Below are 24723 nucleotides of genomic sequence, written 5' to 3'. Positions count from 1 at the left end.
CATCTGGATGATGAGGCAGCTGAGTAAGTTGTGATGGACTCCTGAAACTCAGTCTTTTAGGTTCGAATATGAATCTCTGTGTGAGAGTCTACCCGGGAGCTACATTTTAAAGAAGTCCTGCTGTTGCAACCATTCTTCCTCGCGCCTTCTGCCTCCAACCTGTTCTTTCCAAAGTATTTGCTTTTATCAGTGAGGCTGTCCCAAGTCTTTGCCTATTATGGATCCATAGCCTCTCAAGTTCTTTAATTACATGCAATTCAGACTCACAATTCAAGGTCCAGGCTACTTTTATAAAATACAAATGGGCTATCCAGCATTGATAATTAGCAAATATGCCATATTTGCCTAATGCCTATTTTTGAAGTTTTAACATCAGCCATTCAAAATTTGATCCTCAGTTTCACCATTTGCAAACTGAACATTGTGGTCAGGTTCAATGATCTCTTAAGTTTTCTTTCCTCAATCCGACATTCTCTGAAGCCATGAAATTTCTTTCCCATATATCTTATTTTCCTTTCAAGTAAATAGAACTTGGAGTAAAGAGAGGAGGAATTCCCTAAAGTTTATTTATCTCAGAGCCACAGAAGGATTGAAATATTCTTTGAACTCTGGTTTGCTTAAGATGAACACCATGGTTGGTTATTGTTATAACTGTGACCATATAAAATGTTCATCCTTATTCTCTCAGTAGCAAATAAAAGCCTCATTAACCCAACTTTTTTGCCTTTTCTAGATAAAGCTATGAAACGCTTCCCCAAGCATATCCCCACTATTACCACAAACACATGCCTAAAACCAAACTCCTCTAAACATTTGCTCAAAACAGTAGTTCCTCTATCCCCAGACTTCCCTTTTTTCCAGTCAGAGATATTACAGGTTTCATATTCAAACTCCTAAGTCATTTTGAACTTCTCCTTTTTCTTAGGTTAGTCTCCATTAAGTGTATCCAGTCATTTACAAAGTCTCAGTGATTTTTGTCACCAAAACACCTAACTGATTCCTTCATTCCCTCCCTCAGGATTTCTTCATTCCCATCTGTTCTCCCATCCTGACCTTCAAACTTGTTTCCCTGCGTCAATTCTTCCCCTTTCCAAACCATCCAATAACCAACGCAATATCGATTTTACTAAATTAGAAATGTTCTCCATGTTACCTTCTGTCCAAAACCCTTCACAGATTCCTCTGTGTATAAAGGTAACACAAGCTCAAACTCTCTCTCTATCTCTCTCCCTATCTCTCTCTCTCCCTCTCTCATTTGTAAATCTCTGTGTAATTTTGTCCTACTTTTCTTTCCAGCTTTTTTTATCCCTATTTTTCAGATTTCCCTGGCATTCTATTTTTGCTTATGCTGTTTCACTCATATGCCCTTCCTTATCCTCTCTGCTTATCAAAGTATTATTCATCTTCATTATCCAGTTTAAATCTCCCCCTTTTGAAACCCTATCTTTTCATCCATTCCAGTCTAAAGTGATTCCTCTGTCTTCTGAACCTCCATTGCCTTTATTACCCATGACACATATTTAACACTTAAAAATTCTTTTGTCTTCTTTTAACTTTCAAGTTTTTATCTCCCAACTACATAGTAAGGTAACTAAGGGTAGTTACTGTATCATTCACATAATGAGTCCTGAACTGTAGAGTTAAACTGCCTGTGTTTTAATCTTTGTACTGTTATTTACTGACCTTAACCTTGGGCTCAGTTTTCTCATTTGTGAAATGGAAATAGTGATAGTTATTCCCTCATAGGGGTTTTGTGGGTGCTATGTGAATGAATATATGCAAAGTGCTCAGAATAGTGCCTGGAACATACTGAACATTCACTAAATGTTGTCTATTTTAATACTTTCTATCTCTCACCTCCTAAGTACCTAATATAGTACACAGTCATGCTAAATCAATATTGAGTGGAATTCAGTTGAGTCAATTGAGGGAAGTAAGATAGACTATGTGGGTGGTATTATTGTGGAGTAGGGGAACTTCCTGGCATCACTAAAATCATGTCACAGATGCTGTCACTTACTGTTGTCAGCAAGCCAGCCTCTTTCTAAGTCCCTGCCACTCCCTAATACTGCTCAAGAGACTTCTGAGGGTTTGGCTCAGAGAACATGGAATGCTTTCCCAAGCATCCCTCCCTCACTGCCAATTCAAACTGACCTGGCGGCAGAGAGCAGGTTGCCAAACTTCTGAACGTGGTACTACAAATGTAGACCACAGAATTCACATATGCCCCCAAAGAAGCCTACTGGTCTACTGTTTCAGTTACTAGGCCCCAAGACTTGGCCTACTGTAGCGGAAAGCAGACTCAGTGAGATGCTCACCTTTCATCTTGCAGTGTCACTGTGCCATGAACACCAGCCAGCAGGGATACTCTCAGCTGGGACCCCGTATCATCCATAGCTAGAGTAACAGATGCTGGCCAAAGAGGTGGAGGCATCTGTGCTACCAACTGAGCCATAAAGACAGCTATTTTTAAAAAGCAGAGAAACTGGAAAGTGTGAACCCCAGTAAACATCACAGATATCACTACCATTAAGCAGTCCAATCAGCTTCAGCAGAACCCAGGCTTAAAGAAAGCATGCCCCTACTGAAAACAATTCAGAGAGGCAAGAAATAATTTTGTTAAAAGGTGAATAGTGTGATCAAAAGTGTGATTCAAGGTCCCCTGAAACAAATACGTGCCTTCGATGAAGACGGACCTGGCTCCCTCCTCTGCAAGGAGGGTCATTTCGGGAAATTTTTCTCATCTGTCTTCTGTAGGAAAAGGGGGATTATAACACCTAGCTCAGGTGGCTGTGGTAACACTTCAATGAGATAAGGCACTTAAAGCAGCTGGCTGGTCTGTGACCCCTGGGAGGGGCACAATCCAGGGACGGCCCTTTCCCTCTCCCTCTAAAAGTTCACGCCTCCTGCCCAAGGCTGGGAGTGAGGCGTCAGGAGACAATTGCACAGGCAGGTGAGTGAGCCAATTTGAACACCGCGGAAACGCTGGCCTAGGCCGTGCTGGATGGTGGACATTCCGCAGAAGTAGAAAGGCCCGATGCGCTCAGAGCTTTCACACTCGCAGCTCCCACCTTTGCTGTCTCCTCCCAACCTCAGGAAAGAGTCTGAATTCAACCTGGCTTTCGCCTCCATTTTGACATGTTGCCACTTCCAACAGGGCCAGTTTCCTTACTGCAAGAAGTCCTTCCCCTGGGTGAAATCCCAACAGCTTCATTTGTTTATTAATAAATTCCCGTATTGGTCTTGCTACTGCCGGGTGTGGTTTTTTACCCCCTCATTACGGAATACTGATAATAAGCAAACAAGCACCGGGAAAGGAAGACAGCGATTCCCTTGGCCGCCCAGGGAATGATCCGTGTTACTGCCGGGTGGAGGAGGCGTACCCGAGCCGAGGGGCGCCCACCCGGCCCGGGCAGTGGAGAGCGGGGCGGGGAGGTCGGGACCCCCGGGCCGGGCGCGAGGCGAGGCGGCGCGGGAACGTCGGATGGCCGCAGGGGCCCGGCCGAGCCCGACAGGTTCCAGCAGCTCCCCTCACCCCTCTCCACGCCTCCCGGGTTTTCCCCTGGGCTGGGGTTTCCTGTTTCAGTTCTCGGTGATCTCCAGCAGCAGGTGCTGGTTTGCCAAGCTCGGCTCCCGACGAAACGAAGGAGAAGGGAAAAGAGGAAAGGGGAGGAGGAAGCGGCGGCGCAGCGGCTGCGGCTGCGGCTGCGGGCGGGCGGGCAGGCGAGGGGCGAAGCGGCCGCGGGAGAGACTGGCTCGCCCTCCTCGCGGAGCGGCGGCGCGGGCGGCGGGCCGAGCCGGGGCCCCGGCGGGTGGCCGGCGGGCGGGCGGGCGGCAATGGGGGAGCCTCCCGCTCGCCCGGCGCCCTAGCGGCGGCCTGGGGCTGAAGGAGACGCGGCCGCCCGCCAGCGGGACCTGGGGCGGCCCCGGCTTCCCGGGCATGTGGTGATGGCCGCTGAGGAGAGGCTGCAAGTAGGTTGAGCAACAGAGCCGGACGCGCGCGCGTGGCGGGTGGGGTGCGCGTGGGGCCGGCCGGGGAAGGGGCGCAGGGGCCGCGGGCGGGCGAGGCGCCGAGCGGGCAGGGCCGAGGTGGCTGCTGTCGCTGCGGGCCCGCCGCCGCGCGCCTCTCCCTCGCCGGGTCGGCCCTGCCGGGTAGCGGCCCCCAGGTTTGTCCCTCGGGAAGGGGGTGGAGGGGCGGATCGCACCGACCGTGGCCCTCCTGAGGGAGCCGGGCGACGGGAGGGCTGCGGGCCGGGAGGCCGCGCCCGAGCGTTGGGCGAAGGGGCCGGGACCCGGGGCGGCCTCGCCGGCTCAGCTCCAGGCCCCGGGAGGCCCGGGTCCCGGGAGGTCGAGTCCCTGCGCCCCGGCCGTTCCCGGGGCTCGGGCGGGGTCGAGCGGAAAGCCCGGCGCATCCTCCCCTCGGGGGTAGAGCCGGCCCCACCGGGGATGTAGGGCGAGATGAGGCCGGTCACCCCGGCCCCGAGGCCTAGGGCTCTGGTCCACTGCCGGCCGAACATGGAGGCGGGCCCGGGCGCCCCGGATGGACACGGACCCGCAGCCAGTCTGCTGCAGCTCGGACCCGGAGCGCCTGTGGGGTGAGGCGGCATCCGAACGCTCTGACCCAGCCCCAGCCATTCGATTTTTATTATCCGTCGGTCCAGCCAAACTGCCGCCCCCAGGCGGGCCGTGGCGAAATCCCCTCTGTCCTCCCATCCTGACTGCACCCCTAGCTCAATCTCCAGACGAATTCTCATTTTCGCCCTGCGCTCATTCAGCTGGGCCGGTTCCCACGTTAAACTCCCTACAAAGAGGTGTTACAGATATAACTCGGAGAAATGAACCCTGCTTTTCTTCCCTTAACTGCCTCGTCCTTACCCCCTTGAGGTCCTTAAAAACAGCCTAAAGCTTTCAAGGACTGATTAGCCTAACTGGGTATCTTGTCGTTTGGGTAACCGTTAGCAATCCTGGTTTGTGATGGATAAAGGGATGAAATACTAATCCAGATTTAGGGAAAGTTTTCCTATTGGTTGCAAGATTGTGTTGGAATATCCCCATGCCCATGAGACGCTTATTGATTCAGGTTTATTTTTTTTTTTAAATCATCTTAGAATAGTTGCAGAGATACTTGTGGCTCAGTATATTTAGAAATTTGAGAAAGTTCATCAGTTCTCTTATTTCCTCATTTAGTTTTTCTAATGCATATTATAAACGGAAAACAGTGATATGCCTCATACAAGTTTTTGGACTTTATTAAAACCACAAGGAATATAATGTGTTATATATTTTTTAAAGTCAGTATATTTAGGGTTTGAGGCTATGACTTTGATTTACTTAATCACATATGCAATTTTAGTAGCACTTTCTCAATTTTGGTGTTATCTGTTGTTTGAATATAAGGATAGCTTCACCAAGTATTTGTAAAATTGTCTTACTGTTGATAACCCCACGAAGATTACTTCAGACTTGCCTCTCTATTCACCTGTTTTCTTCCAGTTTGGCATTCTGATTTTAAATTACCTTAATCTGTCTACTTGAAGGTACCCTAAAAATTAGAATGGTCTAATAACTCACTGTGTATCTATAATTTCAAATGTTTGAGTATTTTATTTAGTTTAAAAATGCATTTTACTTTCAAAGTAAGTTACATTTTTACCTCCAGCATCACACAAGTACTTAAACACTATATGTAAAGTAAAATGAACTTTTAAACAAAACAACAAAAAAGAGGCCACTTTTTTAAAACTGCTTTTAAAAACGAAAGTCTAATGAAATTAGTTTATTATAATGGAAAATATTAAAAGATAGGAAACAGAAACTTGGAATGTTTGTATGCTGATGGGAGTTTTTATTAGTCATTTCCTTTTACTACGTTTTTGTTTTAATTACTGGACTAATAAAAGTATCCTATTTTATGTTACTGGCTTCTCTGAAGCTATGTTTTCATGGATTATATCTGCCAAATTGGAACCCAGGTATTCAGTGGATATCATGACTGAGCAACTGTATTTTGGATCTGATGGCATACAGATAATTTTCAGGTCTGTGATGAGATATCAGTTCTCTAACTTTGTTTTGGTTTTTATAGCTAACATAATAATAGCTATTGAAGAGTCGGACGCGACTGGGTAGCTGAACAATTGTGCACAGATAGGCCAATGTCATGCTTATTCTTTGTTTTTATTATTTTCATTTTGCAGATGAGGAAACGGAGACTGAAAGTTTAAATAACTTGCTCAAAGTCACACATCTATCTAGTAAATTGCAGAAGGGAGTTTGAACCTGAGTCTGACTTTGAAAGTCATCCCTTAACTACTGGGTAGTTCTGCCTTCCTGTGATACTGTTTTTTAGTTTGTTCTTTAAAATGTGTATCATTGTGTGTTTGTATGTTGATAAGTATAGTTTGAAAATTTAAAGATGCATGATAATTCCTATGCCCAGTGAACTAGCATCAGGTAAAACCCATAAGCAGATGTCTGAACATTCAAAGCATTCTGCCTTTAAGATAAATTACCAAATCTCTAAAGGTGGATAGGGAATAAAAATCCCAAGTTCTTCCTGCTTGCCTGGAATATTCTTCCTGTAGTCCCTCTCACCTTTTGCCTTGTTCACAGCTCATTACTCAGACCTCAGCTTAGATCTCACTTGGTTATTATAGGTTGAGATAATAGTAGGTGACGCTGTGCCAAGCACTGTTCTAAGTGCTGTACGTACTTTAATGCATCTGATACTTACTGCACTCCTATGAAGAAGTGTTTTGGTACTTTTTTTTTTTTTCTGATGGGGAAACCAAACTAACTTGTGTTTAAATAACTTACTAGAGGTCTCACAGTTAATAATGGCAGAGCAAGTGTTCCAACCAGTTGGAATATTTGGTTCAAGTTGGCTAAGAACCAAATATTAAGGTCTCTTTAACTTAATACATGTTAATAAATATATCTGTTATTGTGAGATTTAAACTATATAATGGAATCATCTCATAGATTTGGTTCTAAAAAGGTGTATCTTTTTCTTATATAGTTGGAATTAACACTGTTTATAGAGCTTGGTGCTCCATCTTTCCATCCCCATTTAACATGCACTAAGGATTTTCTCATGAGCTTAAAAATATTTCAAACATTTGCTTCCTAAGAACATATTTTACTTAATCATTCTCCTATTTCAGTATTTGTTACTCCCCATATTTTAATGGACATCCCAGGTAGCACGGTGGTAAAGAATCCACATGCCAGTCCAGGAGACACAAGAGACTCAGGTTCAATCCGTGGTTCAGGACGATTCCCTGGAGTAGGAAATGGCAACCCACTCTAGTATTCTTGCCTGGAAAATTCCATGGAGAGAGGAGCCTGGCAGGCTACAATTCATAGGGTTGCAAAGAGTCAGTACTGAGCAACTGAACACACACACAATATTTTAATATCATACTTGAGTTGAACATCATAGTAAAAATTTTTTCTGCATCTGTGTTCTTAGGATGAATTCGTAGAAGTAATGATCAAAGAGAATAAGCTTTAAGGTCTTTGATGATGAAAAAGTTTTCCAGAAAAGCTTATTGATATGTACACTCAGCAGCAAAGAGAGAGCTGATTTCATTCCATATTTGAATGCACTATTAACTTTATTTATTTTTATTTTTATTTTTTTGTTGTTGTCAATTATTTTTTTTTTTTTAATTTTTTTTTTCAGTGGGTTTTGTCATACATTGATATGAATCAGCCATAGAGTTACACGTATTCCCCATCCCGATCCCCCCTCCCACCTCCCTCTCCACCCGACGACTCTGGGTCTTCCCAGTGCACCAGGCCGGAGCACTTGACTCATGCATCCCACCTGGGCTGGTGACCTGTTTCACCATAGATAATATACATGCTGTTCTTTCGAAACATCCCACCCTCGCCTTCTCCCACAGAGTCCAAAAGTCTGTTCTGTACTTCTGTGTCTCTTTTTCTGTTTTGCATATAGGGTTATCGTTACCATCTTTCTAAATTCCATGTATATGTGTTAGTATGCTGTAATGTTCTTTATCTTTCTGGCTTACTTCACTCTGTATAATGGGCTCCAGTTTCATCCATCTCATTAGAACTGATTCAAATGAATTCTTTTTAACGGCTGAGTAATATTCCATGGTGTATATGTACCACAGCTTCCTTACCCATTCGTCTGCTGATGGGCATGTAGGTTGCTTCCATGTCCTGGCTATTATAAACAGTGAATGCACTATTAACTTTAAAATCTTGACAGTTTCCTAGATGAGCGTTAGCACAATTTTAAGCTCATTTTTGTTCTACTTATATTTTAAGATACTAAAGTAGAGCAGGTTGATTAAGAAAAAAGCAGAGAAAAGTAAAACCACCTGAAATCTTATCCATAAATAGCTTCTGTATATATTTTGATAAACACTCTCCTACTTTTTTATTTCTGTATCTATATGTTACAGAATTTTTACTTGGGTTTTAAATTGAAAACACAAGCATTTTCTAATCCCCCATCTTTAGGCAAAATTATTTATTTACTCTCCTGTGTTTTCAAAATACTGTGAATCCATCTATAGCACTTGCATATTTAGTGATAGTTAGCTGTTTCATTTTTATTCCTTTTTTACTTTCTGTGCCGGTGCTCTTAATCTATAAAACAAACAAAAAATACTAGCTAAGGATTGTTGTAAGGATTAACAGTAATACAAAATGTTTATAACCATACCTTATACTGTCTCTGGGAATCTTTATCTTGTTTGTGGTCTTTAGGCTCCTCAAGGGCAAGGACTGTGGGCTATTGTTTTATCCCAAGTCTTCTACAGTGTTTGGCACCTCGTAGATACTTCATGAATATTAAAGGCCACAGAGTATGCTCTTTAAATGGATCTGCTGAGATGTGGTAGGATGAACAAAAGCCAGGAAATGGTTAAGAGATGATCATAGTAATCAGTGCAGAGCAAATAACACAATTGGTATACCCAACTTTTTAAAATTAACTTAAAATGTATAATGTCATTTCTTGAGTGGCTGTATACATTTGTCCTATAAAAATATAATGAACCCTATCTACCCCACTTAGCTGGGGAAGGTTATTATAAAAGTGAATTTCTAAAAGTTAGTCTTAAGATCTTCCAAGAGCAAATCATTTTAACTTTTAAATAGAAAAATTTATACCCATGAATTGTATTTTTCTACCTTCAAGTCATATAGCCTTTAAGTTCACTTACTGTAAAACATAATAATAGCCAATATTTATTGGGCACTAATTTATGCCAGGTACAGTGTTAAGCACTTTACTTACTTTATCTAATTTGGTTGTACATCAATTGGATAAAGTTTATACTGTTGTTTGCCTATCTTCCAGGTGATGGAACAGAAGTTATCAAGATTTCTGATTTATCCTAGCTAGACAGCAATGCTTGTTTAGCTTTATTATTATTATTATTATTATTATAGATGTTGATGACAGCAGCATTCAATGATTTCTATTGATTTATAGCAGTGATTTTTGGTCATCTCTCCTTGCTGTTAGCTGTTCCTTGCTGACATTTTCACATCCTCTAGTTTGAAGCAGATGACTGATATGGACTGTGAAGGTGAATGACAACAGCTAATATTATGGCTAAAATAAAAGTATTTTAGGCAACAATTAAAGGCCTGTAGGACTCTCAGATTGCCTCGGTTGGAGAACTGAGAGACTTTACTTTGAAAGAGAGCAGCTGGGCCCTCTGATGTCAGCTAGAGCGTGCAAGCTAACTGCCCTCAGCCGAGTTCGACTCCGCACCCCTATGGACTGTAGCCCGCCAGGCTCCTCTATCCATGGGATTCTTCAGGCAAGAATAATGGAGTGGGTGGCCATGCCCTCTTCCAGGGGATCTTCCCCACCCAGGGATCAAACCCACTGTCTCCTGCAGCTCCTGCATTGCAGGCAGATTCTTTACCACTGAGCCAGTGGGGAAGCCAACATCAGCTAGACCTGGGTTTAAATTCCAGCTCTGTCCTTTACTGACTGTGACCCTAGATAGAACTCAATCTCTCTTTGATTTCTTGTTCAGTACTTTGCAAGTTGTTTTTACTAATTCAAGCTAATGAATGTAAAAGTGCCCAGAACATAGAAGACACTTAATGTTATTGTAAAATGATTTAGCAGTATTCACTGAATTGATTAGACAGAGATTTTGTTTTGTTTTTCTGTCTACTTATTCACTGACTCTTGTATCCTGAGTAATTGGGATTACCAGATTAAAAAATATTTGTAAAATCAAATTTACTGCTTTTAATATGTCAGTTTACATTTTGGATTTTTCAAAGTGAAAATCGCTCAGTCATGTCCAACTCTTTGGGACCCTGGAATTCTCTAGGCCAGAAAACTGGAGTGGGTAACCTTTCCCTTCTCCAGGGGATCTTCCTAACCCAGAGATCAAACCCAGGTCTCCCACATTGCGGGCAGATTCTTTACCAACTGAGCCACAAGGGAAATGCAAGAATACTGGAGTGGGTAACCTCTCCTTTCTCCAGGGGATCTTCCTGACCCAGGAATTGAGCTGGGATCGCCTGCATTGCAGGCAGATTCTTTACCAACTGAGCTATCGGGGAAGCCCTAGATTTTTCAAAGGGCTCTCCAGTTTGTTCCCTCCTGTCTTTTAGGGTGAAGCTAAATTAGTTTCTGTTCTTTGTTCTTGGTCATCTCTACTCATTTCCCATTCAAAATTATGTGGGCTTAATTTTATCCTTATTCTGTAACTTTGGTCATTTTTAAATCTTGGCTTTTACTTTATAATTTGTTGTTTTGTATACTTAGAGGGAGCAGGTTTCCCATGTAATTAAGGCTGCCTTCCCACTGTTGACCTCAGTGTTTTTTATCTTTAAGTCATCATTTTTCTTGAATTGCTCCCACTGAGTTGGCAATTTTATGTATTAGATACTTCTTGGAATTTTGCTGTCATTTTGAATGATTAGTATAGATCTAAAATGCTGGAAATGTTTAATAAATTATCTATTTTGATAAAGTAGGTGTTTCTATTTTTGCTAAGATAGAAAAGTGCCTTAAGTAACATAAAATTTTTAAGTCATCAAGTGTGTTAAAATTAGCAGTATCATGCATAGGAAGAAAATGGTTTCAAATAGATATGTTTTCTAAAGGGCATTTCTATTATTTTGACCACTTCATTTTATCTTTTAAAACTAAATTTTGAGTTAAAGTTAAGTATTTTTTTTAACTGCAAGATATTTGCTTTACAATATTGTGCCATACATCAACAGGAATCAACCACAGGTGTATATGTCCCCTCCCTCTTGAGCCTCCCTCCCATATCTCATCCCCTCTCACCCCTCTAGGTTGTCACAGAGCACTGGGTTGAGCTCCCTGAGTCAGATAGCAACTTCTCACTTGAGTTAAATATTTTAACACATTTATTTTATCACATTTTTTAACTAGAGAAAAAGTTAAAAAAAAAAAAGTGATCCATAATTCTCCCCTAGTGATAACTTAAAGTTTTGGTAATTTTTTTTAACTCTCCTAGTAACTATAAACACATCCTTTAAAAAATTTGTATGCATATGTAGTTTTGTTTCTTACTGTTCATTCAATATACTATGTTTTCCTGTATCATTAAATATCCTTTTAAAGATTATTTTTGTATATGAATATTGTGATTATCATTTTAAATGCCAAGTGGCATTCAGCATGTTCAAGTAGGACTGTAATTTAATCAAGCTTATATTGTTAAGTATTTAGAGTATGACCATTTTTTTAATTGTTATAATGAACAATGATAAATGTCCATGTATGTAGATCTTTGTACACACTTATGAATGTATTTGATAGAAATTTATAGATGTGATCATGCAAATTGCCCTCTGGAAAATTTGCACCAGTTTATATTCTTTTTAGAAATCCATGTGTGCTGCTCTCAGTACCCATCACTGTTTCCTTGCACGACCTGTCTTTGTTAATTTGATAGATAAGAATGACATAATAGTGCTAAGAAACTCCTTCAGTAGAGTCAGAAAGATTGAATTTGAATTCCTGTCCTGACATTTGTGTATTCTTGAGCAAATTTCTTATATTTTCCTAAGCCTCAGTTTTTTGTGTGAAATTGTGATGATAGTACCTATTATCATGGTAATATCATATGATATCATGGTTGTGGATATTAACCAATAATGTATAAGCCCCTGAGAGATGTTAGCAATCATTATTTATTATGAATGACATTTTGCCTTACTATATTTTGCACTTGATATGCCTATATATTATACTTTGTAGTGGGTGGTATAAAAGAAAGTTATTCAATTTTAAATAACCTAGTTATCCTGTGTTCAGTCATGTCCGACTCTGTGATTCCATGGACTGTAGCCCGCGAGGCTCCTCTGTTCATGGGATTTTCCAGGCAAGAATAGTGGAGTGTGTTGCCATTTCCTTCTCCGGGAGATCTTCCCGACTCAGGGATCAAACCTGCATCTCCTGCATTGGGAGGTGGATTCTTTACTACCCAGCCACCTGGGAATCCCCTACTGAACTCTTATGTACTGTTAGTTATATTGTAGGACTTACTTCCAGTACGTTTTCAGTTGAGTCTCGGTTTTCAGGATCTATTATAGTGACCCCAAAATAATACCAATTTTTTAACAATTTCAGCTTTTTTTCTTGTCCTGTTGCATTGGTTGACATCATAGAACAGTATTGACTAGTAATAGGTATTTGAGCTTATTTCTGATTTTAATGGGTTTTTTCCTATTGTTTCACTTTTTAAATGCCAATGGCTATTGTTTCCTGACATAGGTATCCCCTGCTTACATACATATATTCCTGTAAATATCTATAAATGTTAAATATAAGAAGCTTGAAAATAGATTTATGTATTATGGGAAGATTCCCTTAAATTACTAAATTCCTAAGTATCTTTTAGGCACATCTTCAAAATGTATTTTCAGCATTTGACTCATGTTATTTTCTTTTTAAATTAAGCATGCAGTCAGTCATTTTAAGTAAGGTTTAAATGTCAGTAAGGCTGAATTTTACTGCTTTCAGCCCACTTAATGATTCCATCCTTATCTCAGATTTTGAGACCCACTTTACTTTTCAGCATTGTCGACTATTACATGATATTTTAAAAATATGATTTAAAGTAAATGAAACAGATTTGTCCCTTGGAATAAAACCCTTTCTTCAAATAAAGTCTTAGAGTCAGAGTCCCAGTGCCCTCATTACTCGGCCTCTGAGGCAGCTTTCAGAACACTTTAAAAACAACTGCCCCTCAAAAAAGATTCAGATAATTTACAGATCACAGAAATGACACTGCTACTGAAACTGAAGTATTCAGAGGCCAGCAGGAAACCAAACCAATTTAATTTTTATATTAAATAATTTTGTATCAAGATCCTAATTTAGCTTGATTTCAAAGATAAGTATAGCAACATATTCTATATGAAAATATGGTATTCACAAATCTATCTAGTATCTAGTGTCTGTCTGTTGTTAGATTACTAAAATTTGGATCCTGAACACTCTTTTTTCTACATTTTTCCATCCATCCAATACTATATTTTTAAATACCATCTACGTGCTGCTGCTGCTGCTGTAGCTTAGTCGTGTCCGACTCTGTGCGACCCCATAGACGGCAGCCCACCAGGCTCCCCCGTCCCTGGGATTCTCCAGGCAAGAACACTGGGGTGGGTTGCATTGCCTTCTCCAGTGCACGAAAGTGAAAGTGAAGTCGCTCAGTTGTGTCCGACTCTTTGAGACCCCATGGAGTACAGCCTACCAGGAGCCTCCATCCATGGGATTTTCCAGGCAAGAGCACTGGAGTGGGTCACCATTGCCATCTCCATCTACGTGCTAATGACTACCAAATATTTATCTCCAATCCAGACTTCTCTCTGTTACCCAGCTACCTTGGGACAACTCTACTTGGATAGCAATTAGTATCTGAAACAAAATTATCTAAAACAGAATTTTTGTCCTTCCAAATCTGTCTTCTTTCCAAGTCTTCCCCACTTTTGTAAGAGTTAATACCAACTTTGAGCAGTCAGCTGCTCAAACCAAAAATCTCAAGGTTCTTGGTTCTTCATGTCTGTTTCATTTTCCACATCCATCCAATACAAGTCTTTAATCATTACTTGTGATTAAATGAATTAACAATGTTCAATATTAGAAAAATCTATTACCATAGAGTAAAATCTACTGGCTAATGTGTATTATTATAATTTGAATATACTATATAACTTATCTTTCTTACATGTAGGGCTTTTGGATAAAGTATAAGTAAGATTATACATATATTTGGTTAGTTTTGTCCATCTTTGTTAGGTTTGTCGACATAATTATGCTATTCTCAAAAGCCAGTTGGGATGTTTTTCATGTTCTTAGGTGCCCTAGAAAATCTCAGTAACAGAGGAGTTTGCTAGAACATACCCATAGAACCTATAGGTATAGTATTCTTTGTGAGAAATGGAATGGAGGGCATAAATCTTAAAGTTTTTATTTCTTCCATGGTTATTCACATTTAAAACCTTTTCTTAAATTGGCTTCAATTATAGATTCTTGTTTATTGGCATAAAGATATATGGAAAGAATGCTTTCCATTTCATTGAACATTATGTTTTTACTGTTATATATTTGTAGAGTTCCTCAACCTCTTGGTCATGTTTTTAGGAATTTATTCACTTATTAGTTTATTCCCTCATATTTAGAACCAGCTTTCCATTTCTACAATTTTTTGCTTCCTAATTTACTTATTTATGCTTTTATTTTATTCTTCTGTGTGCCTTTATTTTTGGTTTGTTTGCTCATTTTGACCTTTGTAATTTAAATGTTTAATTCCTTTCTTTTTTTTAAATACATTTACACCATTAATTTTTTCATTGAGTATCTGTTTGACCACATCTCACAGGTTATAACCCTATTGTCATCCATTTTTAATGTCCATAATTTTATTTTTTTTTAACCACCAGGTTATCTGGTAGAGAGATTTAATGTATATGAAACCATTTACTTCAGATTGGGACTTGAACCCATATGCCAGGACTTGAACCTAGCAAAACCCAGTTTGGGACTCGAAGCTGGCCAAAATCCTGCCTGGGACTCTAACCCAGACAAAGTCCACACTCTTCCACCAGAGATCTCAGACCTGGTTTTAGGACCTAATGAAGCTCAGTTTCTTGATGTCTCATTACAGAAAGAATTCAGTGAGAGACAAAGTAACAGATAAGAAGTGGCTTTATTCAGAGAGAAACACGGTTCCCCAGAGTGTGGGCCTTCACAGAGTGCAAGTGCCTTTGAAATGTGGTGTGGTTTGCTTTATGGGTCGGGTAATTTCATAGGCTAATGAGTGGGAGGGTTATGACAGCCCTTTTGGGGAAGGGGCTGAGATTTCCAGGATTGGGCCATCGCCCACGTTTTGGCTTTTGATGGTCAGCCTTGGAACTGGCATGGCGCCTCTGGGTGTGTTATTTAGCTTGCTCATGTGTTACAATGAGTGTATACTGAGGATATAGGTCAAGTCAAGTTGACTTGTCTGCCATCTGGATCCATTTAATTCTAATCAGTTTATGTTGTGTCCTCTGGCTATGTCATTCTTTTAAAGGTTGTGCCCTGCCACCTTCCCTTCTGTTTCGTATAGATACCAAGTTTTTATGGTTTTTATCATTTAAGGCCAATGGATAAACCAAGTAAATCTAATGCTTTGGATTGTTAGGGCTTTGTGTCATCAATGTGTAAGGATAGGATGGTGTAACTTCCAAAATAAGCTAAGTTCCCAGTTTATTTTAAAAATATTTGTGTTCCATAAATGGGGCATATCTGCCTGCAGATCTCTGCACCTCTTGATCCTCATGTACTCCCTTCTGTGTGTGTTCTAGGATTTCCTGAGGTTGGAAGTTGAACCAGCAGCTCTGTATTTCTATGCTCTTTACTAGTTTAAAGTATTTCAGGGTGCACCTTCCAGGTACTGCCCACTCTTACCCCCCAAATTGTAAAGCTTTGGAAATAAAAACTAGTTCTTTCCTGACCTGTTTCTGGATGGGATGAATAGATTGGCCAGGAGAAATTGCAGAATTATAGAAAGTATTCCACATTCTTTAAAATGGACGGTGGAGACAATTCTGGTTATCCCTTTAAGTAAGAAAAATAAAATGCCTTAAATTGCTGCCCTTTTATTTCCCATTAACTTATTTTTCAGCATTCTTTCAGGCCTTTTGATTACATTAAAGAGACCTCTTTAGCGGTCCTAAGGTCTTTAATCTCTCCCTTTGAATAAGAACGTCTATAGGGAATCAGAGGCATCTAATGTTTGAAGTCAATCCCGATCCAAAAATTAAAAAAGATTTTCTGTACTAAGAGAGTAGGTTCAGAATATAGTTACTATAAGTGTGATTCTGAAAAAAAACCATCAGGAGTTACTTGGCTTATAAGAAAAAAAAACTTCACAAAATTAATTTTGTGAATTTGGTTGATGTAGAAAATTTTACTACTGGCCTAGAGGGCTGGGAAGCACACGCCAGGTTGGCAGCTGCAACTTAGCTTCTAGACCATCGCACGCTGGGGTGGCACCTGAGTGAAGATCTGGCAGGTAGAGAAAGCACTTGGAATTCCTGAGTGCCAGCCAGAAAGCACAGTGTGAATTTGGCAAGAGCGCTGCCAGGTGCTGAGCCTTGGGCCTGAGCATTCCTCAGAGTAACCGGTAGATCGTAAATGTTTATTTCCCACATTGATAGCAAATGAGTACTTAAGTTAATAGACCGAGTACTTATTTGATGATAAACACCTAGGATAAGCTCATTCAGTTCAACATGGATTTATATTTGGTCAAAATCCTGAAATAATTTTCCTGTCAATGTGTACTTAGCATCTTCTGCAATTTTTTGTGGTAGCTCTTAAAAAATAATCAGAATTAGAAGATAAAATAATCAGTTGTTTAGTTTAGAAATACTAGGTCTAGGGACTTCCCTGGCGGTCCAGTGGTTAAGAATCTGTACTTCCACTATAGGGAGTGTGGGTTTGATTCTCTCTCGGTCTGGGAACTAAGATCTTGCATGGTGTGTAGCATGGCCAAAAAAAAAAAAAAGTACTGAGTCTAGAGACTGATAGTTTAATTGCTAGATCTTTGCTTCCTAATATGGTAGCCTTTTGCTTACCAAGCCCAATGGCTTGAGAATCCCTTCCAGGAGGGAGCAGTGTGGTGAACGGGCTCTATTCTCCCTGCATCCCCGTCTCCCAGGCAGGTGCGTGTGCACGCACACACAGCACCCACGACATACACAGGCACAGAGCAGGAAGGGCGCGCCCACAAGGAAGGGCGCGCCCACAAGGAAGGGGTCCGAGACTGCTGTTGTTACATTTAACAGTCTCTCATCAGTCTTACCTAAACAGTCACTTTGTTTAACAAGCTGTCCTTAGCGTAGCCATTGGACCCCTTCCTCAAGAATCTTTCACACTTAGATGCTTAATGATTTCTGTAATCATATAAGCATCACACTACCCGCACTGATCTTTCTTTTCGAGTTTTGATTTTTGTGGGGAGACTGGATGGAGCAACTAGGACAGGAGTATTTAGACTGCCACACGGCAGCATCGAGTCTCTAGGTATTTGAGAGCTGAAAAAGAAGAATTGAAGATGCATTAAAAAAAGGAGGCAGAAGAGCGAGCGGAGCGCACCTCCTGCCCCGAACACTGGCGGGGCCCATCCTCACCTTGCGCTCCTTTCCCGGGCGGTCCTGGCCCTCTGGGGCTTGTGGGGCTGGGAAAGGACTGCAGGGTTGAGGGTGGTAGCCTGGCTAATTTTGACTGAGAATTACACGGTAAAGAAAAACCAAGATTTGCTTCATGGAACCAACTCTGTTTTCTCGTATGTGAATATGTGCTCAATTGCTCAGTTGTGTCCAACTCTTTGGGACCCCATAGCCCGTCAGGCTCCTCTGTCCGTGGGATTTTCATGCAGGAACACGAGTGGGTTGCCATTTCCTCCTCCAGGGGATCTTCCCAACCCGGGGATTGAACCCACGTCTATTGCATCTCCCATATTGGTAAGTGGATTCTTTACCACTAGCACTACCTGTTTTCCCAATTCACTGCTATTCCTTCTTTTTTTTCCTCTTAAGTTATTGTCCTTTTATTTATTACTAGTCTTTAATTCATACATAGGTGGGCATGCCTTTTTTTCCTCTCCTGCCCCATTGAATCCATTCTTCTGGTTTAAAGTTCTTAAAAAAACAAAACAAAAAAAAAAAACCTTATATCTCTCCCCACCAAAATATCTTTCTATATCTTACTCTTTTCCTGCAAAACTTTAAAAGAATAAGATGCTGTCATCTCTTCTTCAGATCACACTTAACTCCTTAACTGGGAGTTTCTAGCCTGTGTTCTGTGGTTCCCTGAAGCATCCATTGATAGAAATTGGGCATTCTCTGATTTGAATGGGAAAAGATTTAGTATTTATATTCATATCCTCTAATTAAAGTTTACTGTTTCAATTATTAATGTAAGCAACAAGTCCAGTTTTAATAACAGCAAATGTTTCCCTATCAGCCATAGAAATCAAATGTTCCCCTATGGTGTTACAGTTGAAATAAATACTCTTAACTATCACTTTTAACTTCTTTTGAATCATGAGAGTTATTAGATCTGCTACATCTTGTTATTTTAATGTATTAATAAAAGACATATATTTTACTGTATCACATTTTTAAGTATTTTGATGACTATTTTAATACAATTGATTTTTTGTATCACAGTCTGTTTTTATATTATCCATTTAAAACATTACTTGGAAAAGTGGTGTTTAGTCTTCATTAGACTGATAAAGGATCTGTGATGTAAAAACTTGGTTAGGAGCAGCTGCCTCTTAACCCCACCTGTCTTCATACCTCCAAAACAGCTCCCTTGGTGGCCGCTCATCACCTTAGCCAATGTCCTCGTCACTCTGCAGTGTATTTATATCATTTGATGCCATCAGTTATTTTTTGTTACTCTCTCCGGTTTAGTCTTTAATATCAAATCCTTAGTGGACCCATTGGCTCATCTTAGAAAATATCACATAATACCTTCCTAACATCTGTTTTGAGTTTCTTGCCCCTCAAAACTAATTACAATTGGAATTACCATCCTAAAATGTAGTTAGAAACACGTCATTCACATTCTTGGAAACTTTCAGTGGTTCCCCATTCTTTCTGTTTTTATTTCAAGTTTTATTTTATATTAGTGTATAGTTGATTTAATTACCTTTCTAAAATGTGGGTAGAACTACACCATTCCCTTTTTCAAAACCCTTCAGTAATTTCCAGGTAACAAATTTGAGACATTAGTATGGCATTCAAGTCTTTTCATGGACTATCTACCTCTTGACTTTCTAGTCTCTTCTTCAGCAGCAATAATTGTACATTATTTATTTTATCATCTTTCATGTCTCTGGGCCTTTGATCCTGTTTTCTCTAGGGAAAAATCATTCTTTCCATTCCTTACTCCGTTCCACATCTTGCCCTACCACAGACACATACACAATAGTATATATAGGAATGTGTCGTCCTTGTCATTCTGTTCTTAGCTTATACATCCACCTCTCAGAACTTTCTCAAATCTGAGCCAATGTCTTTGTCTCTTGTATTCCATGATATCGGGCTTCCTTGATGCTTCAGTGGTAAAGAATCCTCTTGCCAGTGCAGGAGACGCAGGTTCAATCCCTGGGTCGGGAAGATTTGGTTTCTTTAATATATTTATATTCCTTGGTGTAGCAGTTGTATTCATGTTTGTACCCTCTCTCATCTTCACTCAGTATCTCTCATAGTAGGTAATATCATAAACATAGATAAACATATTATCTAACATAGTAGATAATAAACATAAACATTTCTTGAGTGAATACATGAATTCATTGAATACTGACTTAACCTGATTGATTTAGTTTAACTAGGTGAGCATGCCCCAGGCTGCTATTGTTCTGCCTTTCACCAGAGTATTATAAAAAGTATTAGTTGTGCACATTTAAAAATAGAATTTGGTCAACTAGCTAACATCTGCAAAAATGCCATAAGAACTCAGTTACTTCATATCTAATGATAATGCTATCAAGAAAATAGATTCCTAAGTCATAGGATTTTTTTTCATAAAAGACTTGTTAAATAACAATTATTTAAGGGAGAAAATTATTATGGCTTTAATTTTTTATAGTAACTTACAGATCTTAAGAGAAAGCTAATTCTGAAAAGTATACTAATTTATTACTTTATTAAATGTTAATGAAATTATGAGAGAAGTGGAGGCAATGGCTGAACATTGTCTACAGCCATTTATTTTAAAATCATTTTCCACAATCCACCATCTACATTGCTAAACTGAAAGAAATGTTTTCTCATTTTCTATAAGAAAACTTTTGTTTCCTTTCAAGTGCTTATTATACTTTCTTCTAATTTTAGTTCCATTTTCTTCCATGTCCCTTCACTTCTACCCACCATCAGAATCAATGTATTTCTTGTAAATTACTGATTGCCAGTCTTTTTAAAAAAACAGGAAATAGATGTCTTTATTTCTGCCTTGTTTTCCCTCATCCCAGCCATTAAAAAAAAATTTATTATTGATTTTTGACTGCACTGGGTCTTTGTTGCTGCACCCGGGCTTTCTCTAGTTGTGGCGAATGGCGGCTACTCTCTAGTTGCAATGAGTGGGCTTCTCATTGCAGTGGCTTCTCTTGTTACAGAGCATGGGCACTAGGTGTGTGGGCTTCAGTAGTTCTGGCGCATGGGTTTAGTTGCCCCAAGGCATGTGGAATCTTCCCAGACCAGGGATTGAACTCATGTTCCCTGCATTGGCAAGTGGATTCTTTACCACTGGACCACCAAGGTCCAAAAAACCAGCCATTTTTATACTCATATTCCTTAGTAAGCTTTTTACCATTACCTTCTTTTTTTGGAATATTTTTTTCTTCCAGTTTTATTAAGATATAATTGTTGTAGCACTGTATACATTTAAGGTTTACAGCAGAGATTTGACTTACATACATCATGAGATGATTATTACAATAAGTTTAGTAAACATCTATCATCTCATATAGATACAAAATTAAAGAAATAGAAAAAGTATTCTTCCTTGTGATGAGAACTCTTAAGATTTAATCTAAAATTTAATATATAATGTACAGCAGTGTTATTTATATTTATAATGTTGTACATTGCATCCCTAGTACTTTTTTATCTTATAACTGGAAGTTTGTACCTTTTTACTGCCTTCCCCTACCCCTGCCCCTAATAACCACAAATCTGATCTGTCTTTTTCTATTTTTTTTTTGTTTGTTTGTTTGCTTTGAAGTATAATTGACCTACAACACAATGTTAGTTCCTGTTACACATCATTGTGATTTGGAATTTCTATACTTCTCAAAATAATCACCAAGATAAGTCTAGTTATGATGTGTCACCATATATATTCGTATTTATTGATACCATTGTCTTCTAATTATCCTTATTAGCCAAAGTATTCCATGACACTTAAATCTTGAATTGCTTTTCTTCTAAAAAAGAAAAACTTTTTTCAAAAAAGTTTTTGGCTTTTCCAAACTAAATGTTATTCCCCTTTCCCTCTGAGAAACATTGTTCTAAATTATTCTATTAATTTAACAAAATTCATATTGTGAGATCATGAACAAAGTCAGAACTTTAGAATTATATTAATGAAAACATAAAATAATGAAAATCAGGTTCTCTGTGTTTTGTACTGAAGTTTCACTTTCAGGATAAACTTTTAAGATAAGAATTAGTATTTACTATGTGCTAAGCACTATTTTTCGATCCCTGGATCAGGAAGATCCCCTGGAGAAGGGCATGGCAACTCACTCCAGTTGTTGTCATTCTTGCCTGGAGAATCCCATGGACAGAGGAGCCTGGTAGAGGCATGCACAGAGTTGGACGTGACTGAAGTGACTCAGCCCGTACGCGCACACGCACGCACGCAAGCACTATTCTCAGTTACTATATATTTATTACAACTCTGTGCTCTTGGTGGTGTTATTATCCCTGTTTTATGGTTGAGGAGATGGAGACACGGAGCAGTTGCGTCATTTGTCCAGGATATTTGGAGACTTTCTGGGAGAGGGTGTGTTATGGTGTCAGTTCTTATGGCCATTACGTTATAAGATCTCTCTCTTGCTCATCCTGTTTTCTGTGAACACCATGCTGGAATAAGCTCTGTCCTAGAATTTATAGTAAGGGGTCAGGTACAGGTTTCAGAATACCAGTAAATTAGATATTAGAAATAGTGGTGCATATATAGGAACACATGGCCCAGTCTAGTCTAGTTCCCTTTGGTACGTGGGGCAATTACTTTGTCACTGAGAAAGAGTTTGGGTAGAATACCATATCCCTTTTCTAACATTAGCAAAATCGTGGTACCCAAATGTGGCAAAGCAAGTAAGTAAAAAAGAAGAAAAATAACAAACCAGTCTTATGATTATTGATGTAAAAATTCATAGGGAAGTATCAACATATATAATCCTCCAAAATGTTTTGATATTAGTAAATCTGTTAATTTAGTTCACAATATTAGTATTTCAAAGATGATTATGATCATCTTAATATATTAATGCAATCCACATTTTTAATTTTTTCCCTAAATCTTTCATGTAGAAGGAAAGCATACTTCTATAAAGAACTTTCTAAAGGCTACATATCGTGTGGTATGTAAGTGTATAGCTCTATATACATATAATTACATATAGGTAACACTTATTGAGTGCTTACTTTGTGCCTGGCACTGTTCCAGTGTTAAGTGTTTTGTATGTATTAACTCATTAAATCTCAAAACAACTATTTATTTACAGCTGAAGCATGAGGAGGTAAATATGCCCAACATGATGTAAAAGTATGTTTTGTATAATGTGTATGTACAACCTAACCAGCCATCAGTGTGATGTGCTGTGTGCTAAGTATAATGCTTGATAGTAAAACACTAAAGACATTCCCGTTAATATCAGTTCAGTTCAGTTCAGTCGCTCAGTCTTGTCCGACTCTTTGCAACCCTATGAACCACAGCACGCCAGGCCTCCCGACATCACCACTTCCCAGAGTTTACCCAAACTCATGTACACTGGGGCGGTGATGCCATCCAACCATCTCATCCTCTTAATATCAGGAACAACACAAAATAATCACTGTTAACATTACAATGTAATTAGACAAAAATATGGGGCAACAGATATAAAAATTGGTAAGAAAGAGGCAGTCTGATGATTTTACACTATTATATATTCCTTGGAAAACCCAAGAGCCTCAGTGAAGCACTAATAGAAACATTGAGTTCCCTGAGATACCTCATTCATTAAAGTTTCATATATGAGAATAAAATAATTATTTTTTTAGACACCAACAATAACTAGTTAGAAAATATGAGGGAAGGAAAAAAGCCACCATTCATAGCAAGAACAAAAGCAAAATATTTTAAGACAAGTTTAAAAAGAAATGTATAAGCCCCCTACAAAGAAATCTAGGGAACTATATTGAGAGAGGAAATTTCAATAAATTATTCCTGATTAAACAATATAATCTTTCATGCTTTTTAAGCAAGTATTACTGCAACACACTCTCCATCAAACTCCCATTAGCTTTTTGGTTGAAACTTGTCAAAGCAGTTCTTAAGTATCTGGAAGCACATACATGCACAAGATTGTCCTATGATTCAAATGGTGTGTGAAGTTTTGAGAAGCGTTGGCCTTCAAAGCTCTTCATGATGCGGCTTCCCTGGACCTTGCCTTCCTGACCTCACTTTCTGACTCCTCCCCTTGCTCATCTGCCACCAGTCATAGAGGCCACCTTGCTGTCCCGTGAACACACTTTCATCTCAGAGCTTTGTACTTAGCCCTGCCTCCGCCTGTTACACCTTCCTTCCACCTCATGTCGGTATCTGCACAGATACCACCTTATCAGAGAAGCCTTCCCTGATTAAAAGTTTCTCTGTAGTGTCTATCGTTTGCATCCTCCCCCTCTGTGAACTTGGTGAGAGAAGGGACTGGCTTTGTTCCTGCTGTATCCACAGGACCTGGCACCTAAGAGGCGCCCATTTGCCGAATGACACTGGCATTAAAAATTACGGGTACGGTCACTAAGAATTCTGAGGAGAGAGTGAAATTACAGTCAATCTTGTTTTTCCTTGAAGAGTCTGTCCTTGAACATCACAGGCAGTAGGGACACCACCCACCGTCTGTGCAGTCAGAAATTCTTCTATAACTTCAGTCGGCCTTCAGGATCCAGGGTTCCACATCTCCAGATCAGCCATCCCAGAATCACATAGTCTTGTGGATGCATGCATTTCAAACCCACTGTTGTTCCAGGGTCAACTGTAGTTATGTTCTATGAAGTTACTACAAATACTGAACCATTGCTCCTGAGGAAATACAAGATTATGTTCCTGCAACCCTCCTGTCAGAATATTTTCATGGACCAATCAGTCCATAACCTTACTGTACATGTTTGAAAAAGTGAAAGCGAAGTCACTCAGTCATGTCCGACTCTCTGCAGCCCATGGACTGTAGCCTGCACCAGGCTTCTCCATCCATGGGATTTTCCAGGCAAGAGTACTGGAGTGGGTTGTCATTTCCTTCTCCAGGGGATCTTCCCAACCCAGGGATCAAACCCAGGTCTCCTGCATTGCAGGCAGGTGCTTTACTGTCTCAGCCACCAGGGAAGCTAAACACTGTTTAGAGACACTTGATTAAGTATACACTGTTGATTCATTAACATTGAACTCGCAACCTATAACAGCTCTGTAAC

At 39.7% G+C, this 24723-nt stretch overlaps 1 protein-coding gene across 4 annotated transcripts in view; it reads left to right on the top strand.

The window, feature by feature from the left end:
* The first annotated feature begins 3748 nt into the window (after nt 1-3748).
* ZC3H12C (zinc finger CCCH-type containing 12C) overlaps nt 3749-24723 on the top strand; it is a 64071-nt gene continuing 43096 nt past the window's right edge. For 2 of the 4 annotated variants that reach the window (XM_065944129.1, XM_065944127.1), the window contains exon 1: nt 3749-3972. In XM_065944129.1, the coding sequence (XP_065800201.1) occupies nt 3949-3972 (24 nt within the window). In that variant the 5' untranslated portion in view covers nt 3749-3948. Of the gene's footprint in view, nt 3973-4577; nt 4596-6239; nt 6255-24723 lie in introns of those variants that run through there. The other 2 variants (XM_065944131.1, XM_065944128.1) reach the window with 2 other exon arrangements.

Source organism: Muntiacus reevesi, chromosome 9 (assembly GCF_963930625.1).
Source record: "Muntiacus reevesi chromosome 9, mMunRee1.1, whole genome shotgun sequence".
NCBI lineage: Eukaryota > Metazoa > Chordata > Mammalia > Artiodactyla > Cervidae > Muntiacus > Muntiacus reevesi.
Note: the sequence above shows the minus strand (reverse complement) of the source record. Positions and strands in the feature narration are given on the sequence as shown.